A 19,899-nucleotide genomic window follows, 5' to 3' on the forward strand; every position below is an offset into this window, starting at 1 on the left:
CAGAACGTCACTGCCGAGTGCTGAAGCACGTAGTGCGTAACAATCGTCTGTCCTCAGTTGCAACGTTCACTACTGAGTTCCAAACTGCCTCTGGAAGCAAGGTCAGCACAATAACTGTTTGTCGGGAGCTTCATGAAATGGGTTTCCATGGCCGAGCAGCCGCACACAAGCCTAAGGTCACCATGCGCAATGCCAAGCGTTGGCTGGAGTGGTGTAAAGCTGACCTCAACCCCATCAAAAACCTTTGGGATAAATTGGAACGCCGACTGCGAGCCAGGCATAATTGCACAAATAGAGGGCCTGACCTGACTACGGCTCTTGTGGCTGAATGGAAGCAAGTCCCCGCAGCAATGTTCTAACATCTTAGGGAAAGCCTTCACAGAAGAGTGTAGGCTGTTATAGCAGGGAACGGGGGACCAACTCCGTATTAATGCCCATGATTTTGGAATGAGATGTTCAACGAGTCCACATACTTTTGGTCATGTAGTGTAATTCAAGATGTATGGCTTCTAGAATTAATACAGATTTAAATTGAGTATCCAAAAGGCCTAACCTATTGTTAACCCCAGCAGATATGCCCCGATTACCCTTCTTCCCAGAGAACCGGCTGCGTGGAGTGCTGGAGCCCAGACACCACTGGCCAGACCAGGGCAACAGACTTAGGTGAGTGCCCAGCCTAAACCTAGCCTATATCATGACCTTGACCTCCACTTTAAAGCAATGTCTTTTTTTGTAACGTGATTTCAATTTCATTTGATACTGTTCAGGATCTAAACTCAGCGAAAAAAAGAAACGTCCCTTTTTCAGGATCCTGTCTTTCAAAGATAATTCGTAAAAATCAAAATAACTTCACAGGTCTTCATTGTAAAGGGTTTAAACACTGTTTCCCATGCTTGTTCAATGAACCATAAACAATTAATGAACATGCACCTGTGGAACGGTCTTAAGACATTAACAGCTTACAGACGGTAGGCAATTACGGTCACAGTTATGAAAAATTAGGACACTAAAGAGGCCTTTCTACTGACTCTGGAAAAACACCAAAAGAAAGATACCCAGGGTCCCTGCTCATCTTCGTGAACGTGCCTTAGGCATGCTGCAAGGAGGCATGAGGACTGCAGATGTGGCCAGGGCAATAAATTGCAATATCCGTACTGTGAGACGTCTAAGACAGCGCTACAGGGAGACAGGACGGACAGCTGACCATCCTCGCAGTGGCAGACCACGTGTAACAACACCTGCACAGAATCGGTACATCTGAACATCACACCTGCGGGACAGGTACAGGATGGGAACAACAACTGCCCAAGTTGCACCAGGAACACACAATCCCTCCATCAGTGCTCAGACTGTCTGCAATAGGCTGAGAGAGGCTGGACTGAGGGCTTGTAGGCCTGTTGTAAGGCAGGTCCTCACTAGACATCACCGGCAACAACGTCGACTATGGGCACAAACCCACCGTCGCTGGACCAGACAGGACTGGCAAAAAGTGCTCTTCACTGACGAGTCGCGGTTTTGTCTCACCTGGGGTGATGGTCGGATTGGCTTTTATCGTCGAAGGAATGAGCGTTACACCGAGGCCTGTACTCTGGAGCGGGATCGATTTGGAGGTGGAGGGTCCGTCATGGTCTGGGGCGGTGTGTCACAGCATCATCGGACTGAGCTTGTTGTCATTGCAGGCAATCTCAACGCTGTGCGTTACAGAGAAGACATCCTCCTCCCTCATGTGGTACCCTTCCTGCAGACTCATCCTGACATGACCCTCCAGCATGACAATGCCACCAGCCATACTGCTCGTTCTGTGCATGATTTCCTGCACGACAGGAATGTCAGTGTTCTGCCATGGCCAGCGAAGAGCCAGGATCTCAATCCCATTGAGCACGTCTGGGACCTGTTGGATTGGAGGGTGAGGGCTAGGGCCATTTCCCCCCAGAACTGGCAAATCTGGTGCAGTCCATGAGGAGATGACTGTAACTTTTGATTTTGACCCCACCCCTTTGTTCAGGGACACATTATTCAATTCCTGTTAGTCAAATGTCTGTGGAACTTGTTCAGTTTGTCTCAGTTGTTGAATCTTACATTCATACAAATATTTACACATGTTAAGTTTGCTGAAAATAAACACAGTTGACAGTGGGAGATTGTTTATTTTTTTTGCTGAGTTTATAACCCTAAGCAGAACTTATATCTGAAAAAATATTTGTAGGATTATTCAAGTTGAATTGATATGTAATAGGTAACTCCGTAGAAAGTGGATTGTTTTTCAATGTTTAGTTCTGATCAGCACTGCAACGCCTTATAATAAACTTGTTGAATGTGTAGAAGTGTGCCAGTGTCCTAAAGGTCAAACATAAGCGGTGACTTGATGTGTTGGCATGCAAACTTCAGACTTGGCATGTAGCCTTGATGGCATGTAGCCTGAGAAGGGGCTCAGGACCAAAACCTGTTCTGTAAATACATGAATTTTGAATGCAGCAGAGTTCTCCACATTATAGCCAGAGTGTGAACTTGCACACTCCCCGTCATGGATTTAAAGCGTTGGATTGGTGTAAGCATTGGCTTGGAGTAAGTTTCCACCATTGTTAAATCCATGACGGGAAGTGTGCACAAGGGTGGAGAATCGGGAAGCTTTTCTTATCTTTAATCATTTGACTAGATGCAAACGTGGTTGTGTCTCACCCAGGGAGGGGGTGGCAGAGGATCCAGCAGTGGAGCCAGAGGAGGCTGCAGGTTGTGTGGTGCCGGGGGCAGCGGGCCAGGCTGCAGTAGAGCGCCTCCAGAGAGCTGCCCAGGACGACCCCCAGGCCACTCAAGGTCACCCATCCCCCCCCAAGAAACCCTTCAGGACGCCCAGTGTCCCCTCCCTCTGTGTCATGGCCACCCGGGCCACAGTCAACCTCATGACAGGTCAGAGAACAACTTTAAAGTCCAACACTGTTATTTGCACACAAATAAATGTTGAAAGGCCTCACTTCTTGCCAAAACAACGACCTAGCCAAACGACTGTTTTTCCAACCATCTCATCTCAGAAATGGTCAGAATTGTACATACAATGATATTGGTTGTGGTTTATTGCAATTGTGTAAAAAATTCAAGATCACAGAAATTCATGTCTGGAAAGCTGCATAGAAAACGTATTTCTTTCTCTCCTTCGTTCCTCCTCTCTCAGCTCCCAGCATGCAGTACAGCAGCAGTCTGTCGTGTCTGACCCCTGAACTGGCCGAGCTCCTGCTCAGTCACATGTCCCGCGAGAGGCTCCTTCGCCCGCGCACCCTGGAACTCTTTTTCGGCTGCCCGATGCAGAAGTTTGTCCTCAACTGCTACCCGTACTCCACCAACGAGCTGCTCCGGCAGCTACGGGCCTTCACTGCACTGAAGCACCTGAGCCTGGTCAACTCTCCTCTCATCACAGGTATACCTTTACCTTGACAGCTTTTGTGCTCACTGAGTATGCGTCCCAAATGGCAACCTATTCCATATAAAGTGCACTACTTTTGACCAGAGCCCTATTTCAACACTATTATTAGCGCCATTTGAATGTCAAGTTAAGTAAGAAAGTTACAAAAATAAAGGAATATAGATGCATTGGTAAGCTATCACTTTAATCATGTGACCGGTTATCTTTGCAGCTTGTGGCTATGATAGTGATGGTTGCTATCTCTTTGTTTTCCCGTTGTCCAGACGCAGGCCTCTCTGTGCTGTGCAGCCTACTGAAACTGCAGCACCTGAACCTGGCCTCATGTAGCAAGCTAACAGACTCCTGTCTGCAACACATCACAGGCGAGGTTCTTCTCTAATTCTGGGTTGTATTCACTAGGCATCAAACAAAAGAAAACTGACTGAAACAGGAAGGGACTATACCTGAACTTGCCCAATAAGTAACGTTTGTTTTGGTTTCTGTTGCAAAACGTTTTGCTATGGTGTGCACTAATAAATACGACCCTGGCTACAGCATAGAACGGCTGTGGATGAATTACGTTTTTAATGTTTGGTAAGCAGTCTTGTAAATACAGTGCATTCGGAAAGTATTCAGACCTCTTCAATTTTTCCAAATTGTGTTACGTTACATCCTTATTATAAATGGATTTAAACAATAATAATCCTCATCAATCTGCACACAATACCCTATAATGACAAAGCAAAAACTGTTTTTTAGACATTTTTGCACATTTTATAAAAAATCTAAAACTGAAATATCACATTTACATAAGTATTCAGACCCTTTACTCAGTACTTTGTTGAAGCACCTTTGGCAGAGATTACAGCCTTGAGTCTTCTTGGGTATGACGCTACAAGCTTGGCACACCTGTATTTGGAGTTTCTCCCATTCTTCTCTGCAGATCCTCTCAAACTCTGTCAGGTTGGATGGGAAGCGTCGCTGCACAGCTATTTTCAGGTCTCTCCAGAGATGTTTGAAGTCCGGGCTCTGGCTGGGCCACTCAAGGACATTCAGATACTTGTCCCGAAGCCACTCCTGTGTTGTCTTGGCTGTGTTCTTAGGGTCATTGTCCTGTTGGAAGGTGAACCTTGGCCCTAGTCTGAGGTCCTGAGCACTCTGGAGCAGGTTTTCATCAAGGATCTCGCTGTACTTTGGGACTAGGTCAGGGAGGTGACCAAGAACCAGATGGTCAATCTGACAGAGCTCTAGAGTTCCTCTGTGGAGATGAGAGAACCTTCCAGAAGGACAACCATCTCTGCAGCAGTCCACCAACTGGCTTTTATGGTAGAATGGCCAGCCGGAAGCCACTCCTCAGTAAAAGGCACATGATAGCCCGCTTGGAGTTTGCCAAAAGGCACCTAAAGGACTCTTAGACCATAAGAAACAAGATTCTCTGGTCTGATGAAACCAAGATGGAACTCTTTGGCCTGAATGCCAAGCGTCACGTCTGGAGGAAAACTGGCACCATCCCTACGGTGAAGCGTGGTGGCAGCATCATGCTGTGGGGATGTTTTTCAGCAGTAGGGACTAGGAGACTAGTCAGGATCGAGGGAAAGATGAACGGAGCAAAGTACAGAGAGATGTGCCAAGCTTGTAACGTCATACTCAAGAAGACTCAAGGCTGTAATTGCTGCCAAAGGTGCTTCAACAAAGTAGAGTCTGAATACTTATGTAAATGTAATATTTCATTTGCTAACATTTCCCAAAAATTATGGGATATTGTGTGTAGATTGATGAGGGGGAAAAAGCTATTTAATACATTTTAGAATAAGGCTTTAACGTAACAAAATGTGGAAAAAGTCAAAGGGTCTGAATACTTTCCGAAAGCATGATATGGGAGCATAATATGGCAAGAGTGGCGCTTCAACTTGGTAAAAATGATTGAAATCATAATTACGGATAAATGTGTCAACCATTTCACCAACTTGAAAGGAGGACTAAGATAAAAACAAAAATCTCACTCCGCACCCTTTGTGTCTTAAAGGCTTGAAGAGCCTGTCTTTCCTGTCGCTAGACCAGACCAAAGTAAGCGATGTAGGGATGGTGCTGTACCTGCAGTCTGCTCCTTCGACACTCACCCAGCTTAGTCTGAACCAGACCTCTATCACGGAGGCCACCCTGGCAGCGCTGCCCGCCTGTGTGCCCCAGCTACGACTGCTCAGCATCAAACACACTAAGGTAGCTCACTCTTGCGCTCGTACAAGCACACAAACACGACAACGCACCCAACCACAATATCCTGAGCCCGTTTTGAGATTTAGGTCTACTTTGACCCCTTCCTCCCTCGTCTGTCAGGTGAGTGACGTGTCGGCCCTGGCTGAGCTTCCCAGCCTGCAGACCCTCTACCTGGACGGCACGGCGGTGAGGGAGGGCTCTCTGGAGCACCTGGCCACCCACTCCGCCCTCTCTGCCCTCAGCGTGGCTGGCATCTCCGTCGCTGATGGCAACAACGTTCTCCAGATCATCTCAGGTGAGCTGCACATGGTATGTGTGTGTACAGCAGGAGTATTCACATCTGAGAGGGAGAGAGACTGTGTACAGCAGGAGTTTTCAAATAAGGGGCCTCAAGGTCTGCAGTACTGCTGTTTGATTGACTTAAAGTCATTGATTTTCCAGAGTCCATTCTCCCTGTTTTCTCAGGTCCAGTCCCTGATTAGAGGGGAAGATTACAGCAGATGTTAATGTTGTGTATGGCTCACAGTATATAGTTCAATGTATTTACTAAAGTACTACGTCTGTTTTGGCTTGTTCATCCCAGGTCTCCGGCTGACCCAGCTGACCCTGCCTGGACGCCACTCGGTGACGGACGCCGGCCTGGCCTTCCTCTCCAGACTGTCCCTGTTGTCCGAGCTGGACCTTACTGACTACACATACGTCACCGACCAGGGGGTCACCCAGCTGGCTACCATGACCAGGTCAGCTCACTCTCTCTCATAACTATTATCCTCTCCTGGTGTCAATATACACGCTTGTCATGATAGACTGGCACTCAGTGGTCACCAACCTCTGTCTTGTGGTGCTATACAGTGATTTCAACTAATCATTTAGACTAACTGGTTGTGTTCGTGGTGAGCTGGAACAAAAATGTGCACACCATTGCTCACATGGACTAGAATTGGTGGTCACTGCTCTAGTTGATTCACCAGCGTCCTCCAGTGTTGACATTGCAGTGAATGAAGAAATGCTGGGCCGTATTCATTAGGGACCAAACAGAAGAAAACGGACTGAAACAAGAGGGACTACCTGAATTACCTGTCCAATAAGAAACGCTCATTTTTGTTTTCTGTTGCAAAACGTTTCGCTACGGTCAGCACTAATGTATACGACCCTGATAGAAATGTCCCCCTCTCTTGTCTCCAGGCTGAAGAGGCTGTCGCTCAGCAACACCCAGGTGACGGACGCGGGGCTGCCCTCGCTGCGCTGTCTGCAGGAGCTGCTGGAGCTGTGTCTGGACCGCACGGCCGTCACCAGCCGAGGAGTGGCCGCCCTCGTCACCGGTCTGCCACACCTGCAGGTACGGAGCATGCATGAAACCCCATAGACAACTATTGTGTCAGTGGATAGAACTCTGCAAATAAGTTATAGGGCACCAATGGCGCTAACAGCGCTCCGTTGTAAAACTTTGTTCAAGCTGCACGGCCAGGTACGACTCCTACACCATCATTAAGTTTACCGATGACACAACAGTGGTAGGCATGATCACCGACAACGACGAGACAGCCTATAGGGAGGAGGTCAGCAGGACAACAACCTCTCCCTCAACGTGATCAAGACAAAGGAGATGATTGTGGACTACAGGAAAAGGAGGACTGAGCACACCCCCATTCTCATCGACGGGGCTGTAGTGGAGCAGGTTGAGCGGTTCAAGTTCCTTGGTGTCCACATCACCAACAAACTATCATGGTCCAAACACACCAAGACAATCGTGAAGAGGGCACAACAAAACCTATTCCCCCTCAGGAAAAGATTTGGCATGGATCCTCAAAAGGTTTTACAGCTGCACCATCGAGAGCATCCTGACTGGTTGCATCACTGCCTGGTATGGCAACTGCTCGGCCTCCGACCGCAAGGCACTACAGAGGCTAGTGCGTACGGCCCAGTGCATCACTGGGGCCAAGCTTTCTGCCATCCAGGACCTCTATACCAGTCGGTGTCAGAGGAAGGCCCTAAAAATTGTCAAAGATTCCAGCCACCACCATAGACTGTTCTCTCTGCTACCACACGGCAAGCGGTACCGGAGCGTCAAGTCTAGGTCCAAGAGGCTTCTAAACAGACTCCTGAACATCTAATCAAATGGCTACCCAGACTATTTGCATTCTCCCTTCTCTCTCTTTTACACCACTGGTACTCTCTGTTATTATCTATGCATAGTCACTTTAATAACTCTACCTACATGTACATATTACCTCGACTAACCGGTGCCCCCGCACATTGACTCTGTACCGGTACCCCCTGTATATAGTCTCACTATTGTTATTTTACTGCAGCTCTTTAATTACTTGTTCCTTTTATTTCTTATTCTTATTAATATTTTTTTAACTGCATTGTTGGTTAGGGGCTTGCAAGTAAGCATTTCACTGTAAGGTCTACTACACCTATTGTATTCGGTGCATGTGACTAATAAAATTTGATTTGATGCAATTATTAGCAGTAGTTACATTGATGTTGTGGCTTTATGTTCCAGGTATTAAGCTTGGCCAGTACTCAGGTGGGCGACACGGTCGTGAGGAGAGGTCTGGTCCACTGTGTTCAGCTCTTCAAGCTCAACCTCAGCCGGACACGCATCACTGACCACGGTAAGATCCCATCATACAGTTGAATAAAGGGCGCACTTGGCCCAAAATAGTCAACTGAACGGTCATTGCAAAGATAGGACATGAGCTCTCTAATACATCTCTATATGCCAGCAGCATACCACCCTGCATACCACTGCTGGCTTGCTTCTGAAGCTAAGCAGGTTTGGTTCTGGTCAGTCCCTGGATGGGAGACCAGATGCTGCTGGAAGTGGTGTTGGAGGGCCAGTAGGAGGCACTCTTTCCTCTGATCTAAAAAAATATCCCAATGCCCCAGGGCAGTGATTGGGGACACTGTCCTGTGTAGGGTGCTGTCTTTCGGATGGGACGTTAAACTGGTGTCCTGACTCTCTGAGGTCATTAAAGATCCCATGGCACTTATCGTAAGAGTAGGGGTGTTAACTCCGGTGTGCTGGCTAAATTCCCAAATTTTGCCCTCAAACCGTCACTTAATAATCCCCAGTTTACAATTGGCTCTTGCATCCCCCTCTCCCCTGTAACTATTCCCCAGGTCGTTGCTGTAAATGAGAACGTGTTCTCAGTCAACTTACCTGGTAAAATAACGGATAAATAAATAAAAATAGGTCCCGCTCATTATCTTGCAACACTTCCATGGAAGTATTTAGAGGTGAAAACCTAATATACCTTCTTTTTGTGTCCATTTCCCTCAGGACTGAAGTTCCTGAAGTGCATGTGTCTGACCCAGGTGAACCTGGACGGCTCGGGCGTGACCCTATTGGGCATCGCCAACCTGGTCGCCTCCTGTCCCCACATCACCAGCATCAGGGCCAGCAACCCGCGAGCCATCCCCCCTGACCAGGTCTCCGACGACAACGACGGTGACAATCAGTAGGGGGATGAGTAGTGACCCCGCCCAGCCCTTTCTGATGAGGCTTGGGTCAGCTAGCTAGTAGCTTCCGCTGTGCTCGGCGGTATCAGCCCCATGTTTCTGCATCCAGCTGACAGGCTCAGCGTAGTCTGGGTGAAGAGAAACCCAGCTCTAACTGCACTGCTTCAACAGCGGCTAGTGGCACTACTCGCTCAATCACAAGTCCACCATAATAGCTGTCGAAACCTTAGAAGGGTGCCTTCTTGTGCTTCTAAAGGTCTAGATGGGATCCCTGCTCCCTGTAGTTAATCTCAACCCCCATTAAAGTTATTACGACGAAGTCTAACATAAGTGTGCTATGTTGATCCCGGTGTAGGGTTCAGTTGTCCCTAAACGCAGATTTTGGGTCAGTTTTGCATTTCTCCTGCTAATGGTTCAGTGTATGATTGGGGGAGGGAAAGCTGATCCTAGATCTGTACCTAAGGGAAACGTCACTCCAGAGTGTAGATCCCCCTGGGCCTGGCAGAGGTATAGTATGCATGATGTCCAATCTACATAAAGCAAAGGAACTATGATTAGGAATTGATCAGGGATATAACCTTAATATATCACAGCATGTTTTCACCCAGATTTTTCTGCCTGAATTCTCTAATGAATCATTTAACTCCAGTTCTACTTACTTCCTGTATTGTCAAAAAGTGGTTCAAGCTAAGGCAGGTTCTATCTACAGTTGAAGTCGGAAGCTTACATACGCCTTAGCCAAAAACATTTAAAACTCAGTTTTTCACAATTCCTGACATTTAATCCAAGTAAAAATTCCGTTTTAGGCCTATTAGGATCACCACTTTATTTTAAGAATGTGAAATGTCAGAATAATAGTAAAGAGAGTGATTTATTTCAGCTTTTATTTCATTCATCACATTCCCAGTGGGTCAGAAGTTTACATACACTCAAATAGTATTTGGTAGCATTGCCTTTAAATTAGGTCAAACGTCGTTTCGGGTAACCTTCCCACAATAAGTTGGGTGAATTTTGGCCCATTCCTCCTGACAGAGCTAGTGTAACTGAGTCAGGTTTGTAGGCCTCCTTGCTCGCACATGCTTTCTCAGTTCTGCCCACAAATTTTCTATAGGATTGAGGTCAGGGCTTTGTGATGGCCACTCCAATACCTTGACTTTGTTGTCCTTAAGCCATTTTGCCACAACTTTGGAAGTATGCTTGGGGTCATTGTCTATTTGGAAGACCCATTTGCAACCAAGCTTTAACTTCCTGACTGATGACTCAAATGATGTCAGAAGCTTCTAAAGGCATGACATAATTTTCTAAGCTGTTTAAAGGCACAGTCAACTTAATGTATGTAAACTCCTGACCCGCTGGCATTGTGATAGTGAAATAATCTGTCTGTAAACAATTGTTGGGAAAATTACTTGTCATGCACAAAGTAGATGTCCTAACTGACTTGCCAAAACTAGTTTGTAAACAAGACATTTGTGGAGTGGTTGGAAAACGAGTTTTAATGACTGCAACCTAAGTGTATGTAAACTTCGGACTTCAACTGTACTAACATTTGATTAGCCAGCAAGTGGAAAGCTAAGCATTGTTGGTGGTTGTGGAGAGGTTGACTTCTCAAAGCAAATAGTGGGCCATGATATGGGTTGCATATTGAGTGGTTGGGTTCAACAGCAGGAATCCAAAGCATCTCCGTTCATAATGAATATAGTTTTGCTTCTTATGTTATGTTTACACAGATGTAAAATAAGGTTTATTTTCTCAAAATGTAAATGTTTTAGATAAGTGCACTGTATTCCCTACATTGTCAAAGGAAAATGCAGAATTAAAAGCTGCATTTTGGAAGATGTTGTGTTTGTTCAAAGACCCCAAAATATGAGACAGTAAGTATTCAATTGTCAATTCAGTAATTTATTCAGACAAATCGTTATTGCAATACGTTAAATAAAAATAAAAGGCATAATTAATGCTCTTTTGCACAAATGACCTTCAAGCTGCTGCATTCATTTTTGGTTGTTACACTTATTAGAAAAAATATAACTTTTTCTATGATGACGGCAGTAATATGGAATGCGTTCCATAATGCACTTTGAGATGCTTCAGGTGAATCAGATTGCAGCCTGAGCTGGAGGCGGGTGGGTGTAGGGTGAAGTTGCCCTTAGATGCTGACTTTGGGTCAGTTTTGCATTTTCCCCACTAATGGTTAGGATTTGGGGAGGAAAGCTGATCCTAGATCTGTACCTGGAGGAAACCTCCCCCCGGAGCATTGAGGACTACTGTTCCACCACACAAGCACTTTGGAGTCCAAATCCATTATGGTGATTGGGTTTACTGGCTCAGATTGCAGGGGCTCTAGATGTCATGCGCTTGCTTGTCAATCTTCGATTTCAAGTGTTCCTTGTATGCCAGGATGTCCCTGTTCCATTTGGTGATGGTTTGCTTCTCACATACCCAGATCTCCTGAGCCACCTGAAAAATAAAAAATAAAATACAAAAAACAATTGGTGTCACAACTCAATATTAGAAGCATAGGCAATGAACAAACCTCAATTGAAAACATGTTCCCTTTCTCTCCAATTCTATCCATATTGTATCTCGGAAACCCAAGTGCTCGATTAGGTTCTGGGGGAAAATGTATGAGAAAAGTTACTGGCGAAGTCTCCACCCCCCCCTAAATGGAAACTCTCAGCCAAAGCATGGGCAAAAAAATCCCTCCCTTTCTGAAATTCAAAAGATGTGCACCTGCAAAATCTTGATTTGTACAAATTATCACGTCGTCGCATCACACAGTCTGTTGACAGACGCTACGATGCCATCCTATGTTACATGTGTCTGTCCACGAGAGATTATCCATATTGTAACTACCTAGCAGGGTCTAAGACTTAAGTGATGTGAAGTATAGATGTGGGACCGGTCAGGGAGGATATAATTGTGGTACCTGCTGGATGAGTCTGAAGTCGTGGCTGACCAGCATCATGCCGCCCTCGTAGTCGTTGATGGCATCAGCCAGGGCGTCAATGGTCTCGATGTCCAGGTGATTGGTGGGCTCGTCCAGGAAGAGCATGTGGGGGTTCTGCCAGGCCAACCAGGCGAAGCAGACCCGACACTTCTGGCCGTCCGACAGGTTCCTGATCGGACTCACCTAGGGGAGAGGACAGAGTAAGGACCATGAAGGAGTGCAAGTGCTTCCATGCTCTTGAAGAACTATCAAATTCCACCATTAAGTACCCACCAGAATACACCACAGGTTAACGCTACAATGATTGTGGAGGATTAAAAGACACAGGGTTTGAGAGGAACAGGTATTCCGAACAAACATGGGAAAAGCTTTCAAAGTCACTAATTCCTGTACTATCAATGACGACGATACAATCATGCCAAAGTCACTTCAAACAGCGTTTCTATACCAGGTGACCAATCTGATTCGGTCAATGCTTCTCCAGTGGATCCTGGGCCCGGACCGAGCTCTGCGGTCTCACCTGTTGTTTTCCTGTGAGGCCGTAGCGGCCGATGATCTTCCTCATTTCCTCCTTCTCCTTGATCTCTGGGTAGCACTTCATCATGTACTCCAGAGGAGACAGGTCCAGCTCCAGCTGCTCTGTCAGATGCTGCAGAGAGATAACACCATACAGGTATATTAGATACATTCAGATGCACTTTAACAAGCGTACGTGCTGACCCAGTACAGGCGTGAAGTACAGAGGCATTTAGGTCTTCGGCTGAGGTCGGACAGAGACACGAACACACTTGAAATTGATCTATTGTCTGTTTTTGGTCTAAAAAGTTAAGTCAAGTATTTTCAAAATTGAAAGATGATTGAAAGATGAACTGAGATCCACACTCCAGTCAAAGTTGGTTGCCAACCGCCATGTAAAGTCCACAGAAGAATAAGAAGGCTGAAGGAGAAGAGATTACTAGAAACTAACTGAGTTTCCCCTTTTATCTGTGGATTAATTGTTAGAGAACAATTTTATGTGACTCAAAATGGGTCAAAATTCTACGAAGATCCATAAAAAAAGGACCTTAAGGGCATTTCAGGTAAAATAACCGAATGTTTATATCCCAGGACAAATTAGCTAGCAACAGCAAGCTAGCTAGCTAAATGTACATGAATATTTCATGTTTCAACCTGTCCCCAAATTAATATATACAGAACAAAAATATAAACGCAACATGCAACAATTAAGAACACTTTACTGAGTTACAGTTCATAGAAGGAAATCAGTCAATTGAAATAAATTCATTAGGCCCCAATCTATGGATTTAACATGACTGGGCAGCCCCGCCAGTTGTGAGGCCGGTTTTGGGATTACTGCCAAATTCTCTAAAACGACGGAGGCGGCATTTGGAAGAGAAATGAACATTCAATTCTCTGGCAACAGCTCTGGTGGACATTCCTGCAGTCTGTATGCCAATTGCACGCTCCCTCAAAACTTGAGACATCGGTGGCGTTGTGACACAAAACTGCACATTTTAGTGGCCTTTTATTGTCCCCAGCACAAGGTGCACCTGTGCAATGATTATGCTGTTTAATCAGCTTCTTGATATGGCACACCTGTCAGGTGGATGGATTATCTTGGCAAAGGAGAAATGCTTACTAACAGGGATGTGAACAAATTTGTGCACAGAATCTTTGAGAAATAAGCTTTTGTCCGTATGGAAAATTTCTGGAACATTTTTATTTCAGCTCATGAAACATGGGACCAACACTTTACATGTTGCGCTTATATTTTTGTCAGTATAGTTGGTTCAGAGTTCATTTTGATATTTCAACCTGCGTGTCCTGATCGCGTTTGTTGTGGATGGACAAAATCAACACGCGGACGCACTCGTGTGCCCGGTCTAGTCAGCATATTATGCTCAAGCAGGTTTATGTCTCTGCAACCGGTCTATTTTTATTTTTCCGTTATTTTACCAGGTAAGTTGACTGAGAACACGTTCTCATTTACAGCAACGACCTGGGGAATAGTTACAGGGGAGAGGAGGGGGATGAATGAGCCAATTGTAAACTGGGGATTATTAGGTGACGGTGATGGTTTAAGGGCCAGATTGGGAATTTAGCCAGGACACCGGGGTTAACACCCCTACTCTTACGACAACTCTTACGACAAGTGCCATGGGATCTTTAATGACCTCAGAGAGTCAGAACACCTGTTTAACGTCCCATCGGTTTAACGTCCCATCCAACCAATTTTTTAGACCAGAGGAAAGAGTGCCTCTTACTGGCCCTCCAACACCACTTCCAGCAGCACCTGGTCTCCCATCCAGGGACTGACCAGGACTATGGCGAGTTGAAGCATCCATGCATCAAATCAGAGTTTATTTATGCCTGTCAATCAAAACCCAGCAACCAGCATGGGATGGCCGTCTTTAGGAACCACCAGGCAATGTGTCATATTCCTACGTCCTTTCTCCTACCTGGTGATATCGGCCAATCTTCACGTGAGAATTTTTCCTGATCATGCCGTCAGTGGGGAGCAGCTGGAGAGAAAGAGAGGTTTTACGGTATATGCCATACTGTCATTACGAGATGGTAAAACAAAGAGTTGACTGAAATGGCACCACCTACCTCTCCGATCAGGAGTTTGAGGAGTGTGGACTTCCCTGCTCCGTTGGGCCCCACCAGAGCCACTCGCGTGTCCAGGTCAATGCCAAACTCCAGGTTCTTGTATATGTGTGGCTGGAGGAGGAATAGGCAGATTAGTGAATGAGGACGGAACACAAGAAACGAGCTCTGAGACTCCAATAAAAACCCGCTCATTTCTACATACTGACCTGGTTGTCACTGTATTTGAAGCTAACGTTCTGAACCATGATAACAGGAGGGGGGATCTTTCCACAGGAAGGAAAATAAAACGACAGTGTCTATGAGAGGGAGAGAGATGATTACCACCACTGCAACACTAAAATTAGCCATAGCGTGAACAACCTATTATTTATTCCTAAGAGTATGCACTACTTTGTTCAAGAGTAAACCGTGAATGGCTTTAGAAAGCGATAGATGTGATTCAGTCCAGTACATTAATATATTGCATCCACACTGAAATGTTTCAGTGAGCCTCTTGCCTTGTCATCCACCACACGTTCAGTCAGCCCTGAGGCCACCATCTTCTGCAGCGTCTTCTCTTTGCTCTGGGCCTGTCGTGCCAGCTTGGCCGAGCCATGACCAAACCTGGCAATGTAATTCTACACAGCGGGTAGAGAGAGAGACAGCATCGGAGTAAAGCATCATACCCTTTTATCCTGGTTCCCATGGTTGGCGCCTTTTGTCAACTCCGTTGCTGTCCTTGACACTCATTTGGCATGACGATGAGTGTCAACGATAGCACAAACAGACCGGGACTTAGGCTATCATACTTTTACAGTACAGGGGAATAATATTTCCACGTGGGGCAGTATTAGTACTCTGCATCGTCACAATGTGGCGTCGCCTACCTTCATGTGTGAGATCTGGTCCTGCTCCCAGTTGAAACGTTTCATCTGGTTCTCTTCCAGCTCCTCCCTGGTCTTCACGTACTGGTCATAGTTACCCTTTCATTCGAAAAATAGAATCTGCATGGTCATCTCACACCATTCGGTGAAGCCAACGGACACACTGTCTCGCATGCATAATTAGCAACAGGCCATAACCCCACGACCCCCCTTCTCCTCCCTAATAAGGTGTGATAAGATCACAGTTGGCTGTGTCTGTCCAGGACACTCTAGTGGAGGGTTTCTCAAACTGGGTCCTGGGCACAGGAGGTTGGCGGCACCTTAATTAGGGAGGACAAGCTGGTGGTAATGTCTGGAGCGGAATCAGTGGAATGGTGTCAAACACATGGTTTGACGCCATTCCATTTGCGCCGTTCCAGACAGTATTATGAGCCGTTCTCCCCTCAGCAGCCTCCACTGGTCCTGCCCCCCGGTGCACGTTTTGGTTTTTGCTCTAGCATTACACAGCCGATTCAAATAATCTAATAATAATGCTCTACTGCACAATACATGGTTGCCTTCTAAGGGGTGACTCAATAGCCTGATGGAACGAGCATGATCGCTGCATTCACCATTATTTTTCACTTCAATGTATGTGTATCTGCTGCCAGGTGTAATATGTTTAAGTATTTTAAAATTGTCAAATAAAATCTATCAATTAACTAAAACAATGGTGAAAGGAGCAAACTGCCTGGTTCCACCAGGCTAGTGACTGAATGCCCTTTGATAAACTGCTAAATAGTAGTGTGGCAAAAATGAATCGATCGCGTCTGTTGACCAGGGGGGTGAGTGAGCTCGCTGCTGTGTTCTTACCGTGAAGTACTTGAGCTTCTTCTGGTGCAGGTGGATGATGTTGGTGCAAACTCCGTTTAGGAAGTCTTGAGAGTGGGAGATGAGCACAAGGATTCGCCTGAACCTGACAAGGGATCGGTACATTCAGCACATCTCAAATGCACGCGACTACTAAACTGATTGACATTGACAGATGAAGCACACTCACGATGCGAGCTCCTCTTCCAGCCATACACAGGCATCTAGGTCCAGGTGGTTGGTGGGCTCGTCCAGCAGCAACATGAAGGGCTTGATGAACAGAGCTCTAGGAGAATGAAAAGGGAAAAGAAAAGCATTTATTCCAGACATTTTCTACTCATATTATTGCAATGTAACTGTGAATGTAATCTGAGATATGACTGGGTAAGAAACTGATGACCATGTCCAGGCATCTGCCACTAGTAATGAAACCTGTCTACTTCTTTGCATAACAATCTGACACTACTTCCTAATACTTGCATTGGCTCAGGAAAAGGCTTAGTCATGAGTGTGAAACAAACACTTTATATTTTTGGTGTGTTGGCTCTATCTCAGTAATAAATTGGGTAACGATGGCAGTATCCTCACAGCGTTCAGTAGAGGGAGCCAGAATATCATCACTGACAAAACCAACACTGTCAATTCATTAAGGGATGTTGAGAAGGCGTAGAGACCAACTCAACTTGCAGTACAGTTCATTAATCGTAAAGCATCATGTTCGCTTTCCCACCTGGCCAGAGCCACACGCATCCTCCAGCCTCCGCTGAAGTCCTTGAGCTTCTTCTGCTGCATGGCGGCGCTGAAGCCTAGGCCGTGGAGGATCCTGGAGGCTCGCACCTCCGCCTTGTCTGCATCCAGCTCTTCCAGACGCTCGTACAGCTCCATCAGCTTCTCACACTCAGCTACAGAGGGATGGTGGGGGCGAACATTTTCAGCTACATTGTTTATAAATAGATGACTATTGTGCACCTGGTTGTTTCCGGGAGAATACAACTAGGTGGTTTCGAACCATGCCCCAGTTACCTTTCATCATTTAAATGTAACTATCAGGTGGAGGTGCTTTGTAAAATACATTGCATTCGGAAAGTATTCAGACCCCTTGACCTTTTCCACATTTTGTTACGTTACAGCCTTATTCTAAAATTGATTGTTGTTTTTTCTCTCTCAATCTACACACAATACCCCATAATGTCAAAGCAAAAACAGATTTTTAGAAATGTTTGCAAATGTATAATTTTTTTCAAAACTAATCACATTTACATAAGTATTCAGACCCTTCACTCAGTACTTTATTGAAGCACCTTTGGCAGTGATTACAGCCTCGAGTCTTCTTGGGTATGATGCTACAAGCTTGGCACATCTGTATTTGGGGAGTTTCTCCCATTTTTCTCTGCAGATCCTCTCATGCTCTGTCAGGTTGGATGGAGAGCATCTCTGCACAGCTATTTTCAGGTCTCTCCAGAGATGTTCGATCGGGTTCATGTTCAGGCTCTGGCTGGGCCACTCAAGGACATTCAGAGACTTGTCCCGAAGCCACTCCTGCGTTGTCTTGGCTGTGTGCTTAGGGTTGTTGTCCTGTTGGAAGGTGAATCTTCACTCTGGAACAGGTTTTCATCAAGGATCTCTCTGTACTTTTCTCTGTTCATCTTTCCCTTGATACTGACTACACTCCCTGCCCTTGAAAACATCTCCACAGCAAGATGCTGCCACCACCATGCTTCACCGTAGGGATGGTGCCAGGTTTCCTCCAGATGTGATGCATGGCATGCAGGCCAAAGAGTTCAATCTTGGCTTCATCAGACCTTTTGGCAAACTCTAAGCGGTCTGCCATGAGGAATGGCTTCAGTCTGGCCACTCTACCATGAAGGCATGATTGATGGAGTGCTGCAAAGATGGGAGAACCTTCCAGAAAGACAACCATCTCCACAGAGGAACTCTAGTTCTTGGTCACCTCCCTGACCAAGGCCTTTCTCCCCCGATTGATTAGTTTGGCCGGGCAGCCAGCTCTAGGAAGAGTCTCTTAGTGGTTCCAAACTTCTTCCATTTAAGAATGATGGAGGCCACTGTGTTCTTGGGGACCTTCAACGCTGCAGACATTTTTTGGTACACTTCCCCAGATCTTTGTGCCTTGACACAAACCTGTCTCGAAACTCTACGGACAATTTCTTCAACCTCATTGCTTGGTTTTTGCACTGACATGCACTGTCAACTGTGGGACCTTATATAGACAGGTGTGTGCCTTTCCAAATCATGTCCAATCAATTAAATTTACCACAGGTGAACACCAATAAAGTTGTAGAGACACCTCAAAGGATTATCAATGGAAACTGGATGCATCTGAGCTCAATTTCTAGTCTCGTAGCAAAGGGTCTGAATACTTATGTATTTATGTATTTATTTTTAATAAAGTTGAAAACATTTCTAAAAACCTGTTTTTGCTTTGTATTATGGAAAATTGTGTGTAGATTGAGGAAAATAAAATATTTAATCCATTCTAGAATAAGGCTGTAACGTAACAAAATATGGAAAAAGTCAAGGGGTCTGAATACTTTCCGAAGGCACTGTAGATACAGTATGTGTGTCACTCACAGTCCTCGGCTGCTAGCCGCTCTGCCTCCTTCTCCAGCTGGATCCTCTCCTCGTCCACCTCCATCACACACTGCAGGGCCGTCTTGTCACTGGGGGCCATTTCCCTGGTCAGGTGGTAGATGTCTATGTGCTCGGGAATGGGGATCTCGCGATGGCCGATGGCTGATAACAACATGGACTTTCCTGGCAGGGGGAAACGCCATACATTAGCAGCGGGAAAATCAATTTTTTTGAGTGCAGACCCTCTACAAATGAGAAATGTGTCAGTGAAAATCATTGAGGTTGTGGCCCCTGGCGTAGGGCTACGCCCCTATGCGACGACTTATGGTGGTACTACCTACCTGTGCCGTTGAGGCCGAGGAGGCCGTAACGCCGTCCCGAGTTGAGCTCTAGGCTAGTGTCGGTCAGCAGCTCCTGACCGTGGAAGGTGAGCGACAGGCTGGCAATGTGCACGTCGGTGCTGTTGAGGTGGGACGCCAGCACCCCCGTCACCGCCCGCGCATCCAGCTTCTTCAGCTCAAACTCATCCAGCTCCTTGGTCAGGCTAGCCACCCCTGTCAATCACAATAGTCTGGTTGACTATATTAAGCCCAAGTAGAGTGTTAGCGTGAGGGTTAATGCTGTCAGACACCTTGGTTAATGGAAGCCATTGGAATAGTGGTGAAAGATATATTCCCAGCAGAGAAAGTGTCACAAGTTTAGCATAATTTATATTCAACCAACCAGTGGACATATTAATCCAAAACGGATTATATAATTGATAACTGTTCAGTACATTTTCACTCCTCTCACCATTGCTGTCTGCTCCATTTTCCTGGCACTCTGGCTGGTCGTTCTCCCCATTAAACTCATCAGTTTTCTTTGTATGCGCCTGGCGGGACTTCGCAGCTTCCTTCTTCTTCGCTGCCTTCTTCTTGGCAAGATCTGACGGCATTGCTCCGTCTGAACCCCGGACACCA

The 19,899-nt window shown here is 46.0% G+C and overlaps 2 protein-coding genes and 1 non-coding gene across 9 annotated transcripts in view; 1 reads left to right on the forward strand and 2 right to left on the reverse strand.

Moving 5' to 3' along the window:
- LOC139531921 (uncharacterized) overlaps window positions 1-11,056 on the forward strand; it is a 39,577-nt gene extending 28,521 nt beyond the window's left edge. For 2 of the 7 annotated variants that reach the window (XM_071328904.1, XM_071328902.1), the window contains exons 8-17: window positions 570-663; window positions 2,657-2,907; window positions 3,170-3,412; window positions 3,682-3,780; window positions 5,424-5,617; window positions 5,735-5,909; window positions 6,198-6,354; window positions 6,800-6,953; window positions 8,124-8,235; window positions 8,904-11,056. In XM_071328904.1, coding sequence (XP_071185005.1) covers window positions 570-663; window positions 2,657-2,907; window positions 3,170-3,412; window positions 3,682-3,780; window positions 5,424-5,617; window positions 5,735-5,909; window positions 6,198-6,354; window positions 6,800-6,953; window positions 8,124-8,235; window positions 8,904-9,085 — 1,661 coding nt within the window. In that variant the 3' untranslated portion in view covers window positions 9,086-11,056. The remainder of the gene's footprint in view (window positions 1-569; window positions 664-2,656; window positions 2,908-3,169; window positions 3,413-3,681; window positions 3,781-5,423; window positions 5,618-5,734; window positions 5,910-6,197; window positions 6,355-6,799; window positions 6,954-8,123; window positions 8,236-8,903) is intronic. The other 5 variants (XM_071328907.1, XM_071328905.1, XM_071328903.1 and 2 more) reach the window with 5 other exon arrangements.
- On the reverse strand, window positions 10,961-19,874 carry LOC139531923 (ATP-binding cassette sub-family F member 2-like). Its single transcript, XM_071328910.1, has 14 exons — window positions 19,733-19,874; window positions 19,282-19,494; window positions 18,941-19,123; window positions 17,082-17,253; window positions 16,542-16,637; window positions 16,355-16,457; window positions 15,506-15,601; window positions 15,137-15,256; window positions 14,846-14,935; window positions 14,640-14,750; window positions 14,489-14,551; window positions 12,550-12,678; window positions 12,009-12,212; window positions 10,961-11,539 (listed from the first exon to the last, which is right to left on the reverse strand). The coding sequence occupies exons 1-14, from the start codon at window positions 19,872-19,874 to the stop codon at window positions 11,423-11,425; spliced, it is 1,839 nt and encodes a 612-aa protein (XP_071185011.1). The 3' UTR covers window positions 10,961-11,422.
- Window positions 16,897-16,979, reverse strand: LOC139533136 (small nucleolar RNA SNORD100). The gene has a single exon (XR_011666721.1). It is a non-coding gene; the product is annotated as a small nucleolar RNA SNORD100 (small nucleolar RNA).
- Window positions 19,875-19,899: the final 25 nt, after the last annotated feature.

The sequence above is a fragment of the Salvelinus alpinus genome, chromosome 10 (assembly GCF_045679555.1).
Source record: "Salvelinus alpinus chromosome 10, SLU_Salpinus.1, whole genome shotgun sequence".
Taxonomy (NCBI): Eukaryota; Metazoa; Chordata; class Actinopteri; order Salmoniformes; family Salmonidae; genus Salvelinus; species Salvelinus alpinus.

Coding starts and splice junctions, on each gene's coding strand:
- LOC139531923 (XM_071328910.1), bottom strand. CDS start 19,874: ATGCCGTCAGATCTTGCCAAGAAGAAGGCAGCGAAGAAGAAGGAAGCT. Junction 16,638..17,081: donor ATGCGTGTGGCTCTGGCCAG/GTGGGAAAGCGA, acceptor TCATTCTCCTAG/AGCTCTGTTCATCAAGCCCT. Junction 12,679..14,488: donor AGATTGGCCGATATCACCAG/GTAGGAGAAAGG, acceptor ATCTCTCTGCAG/CATCTGACAGAGCAGCTGGA.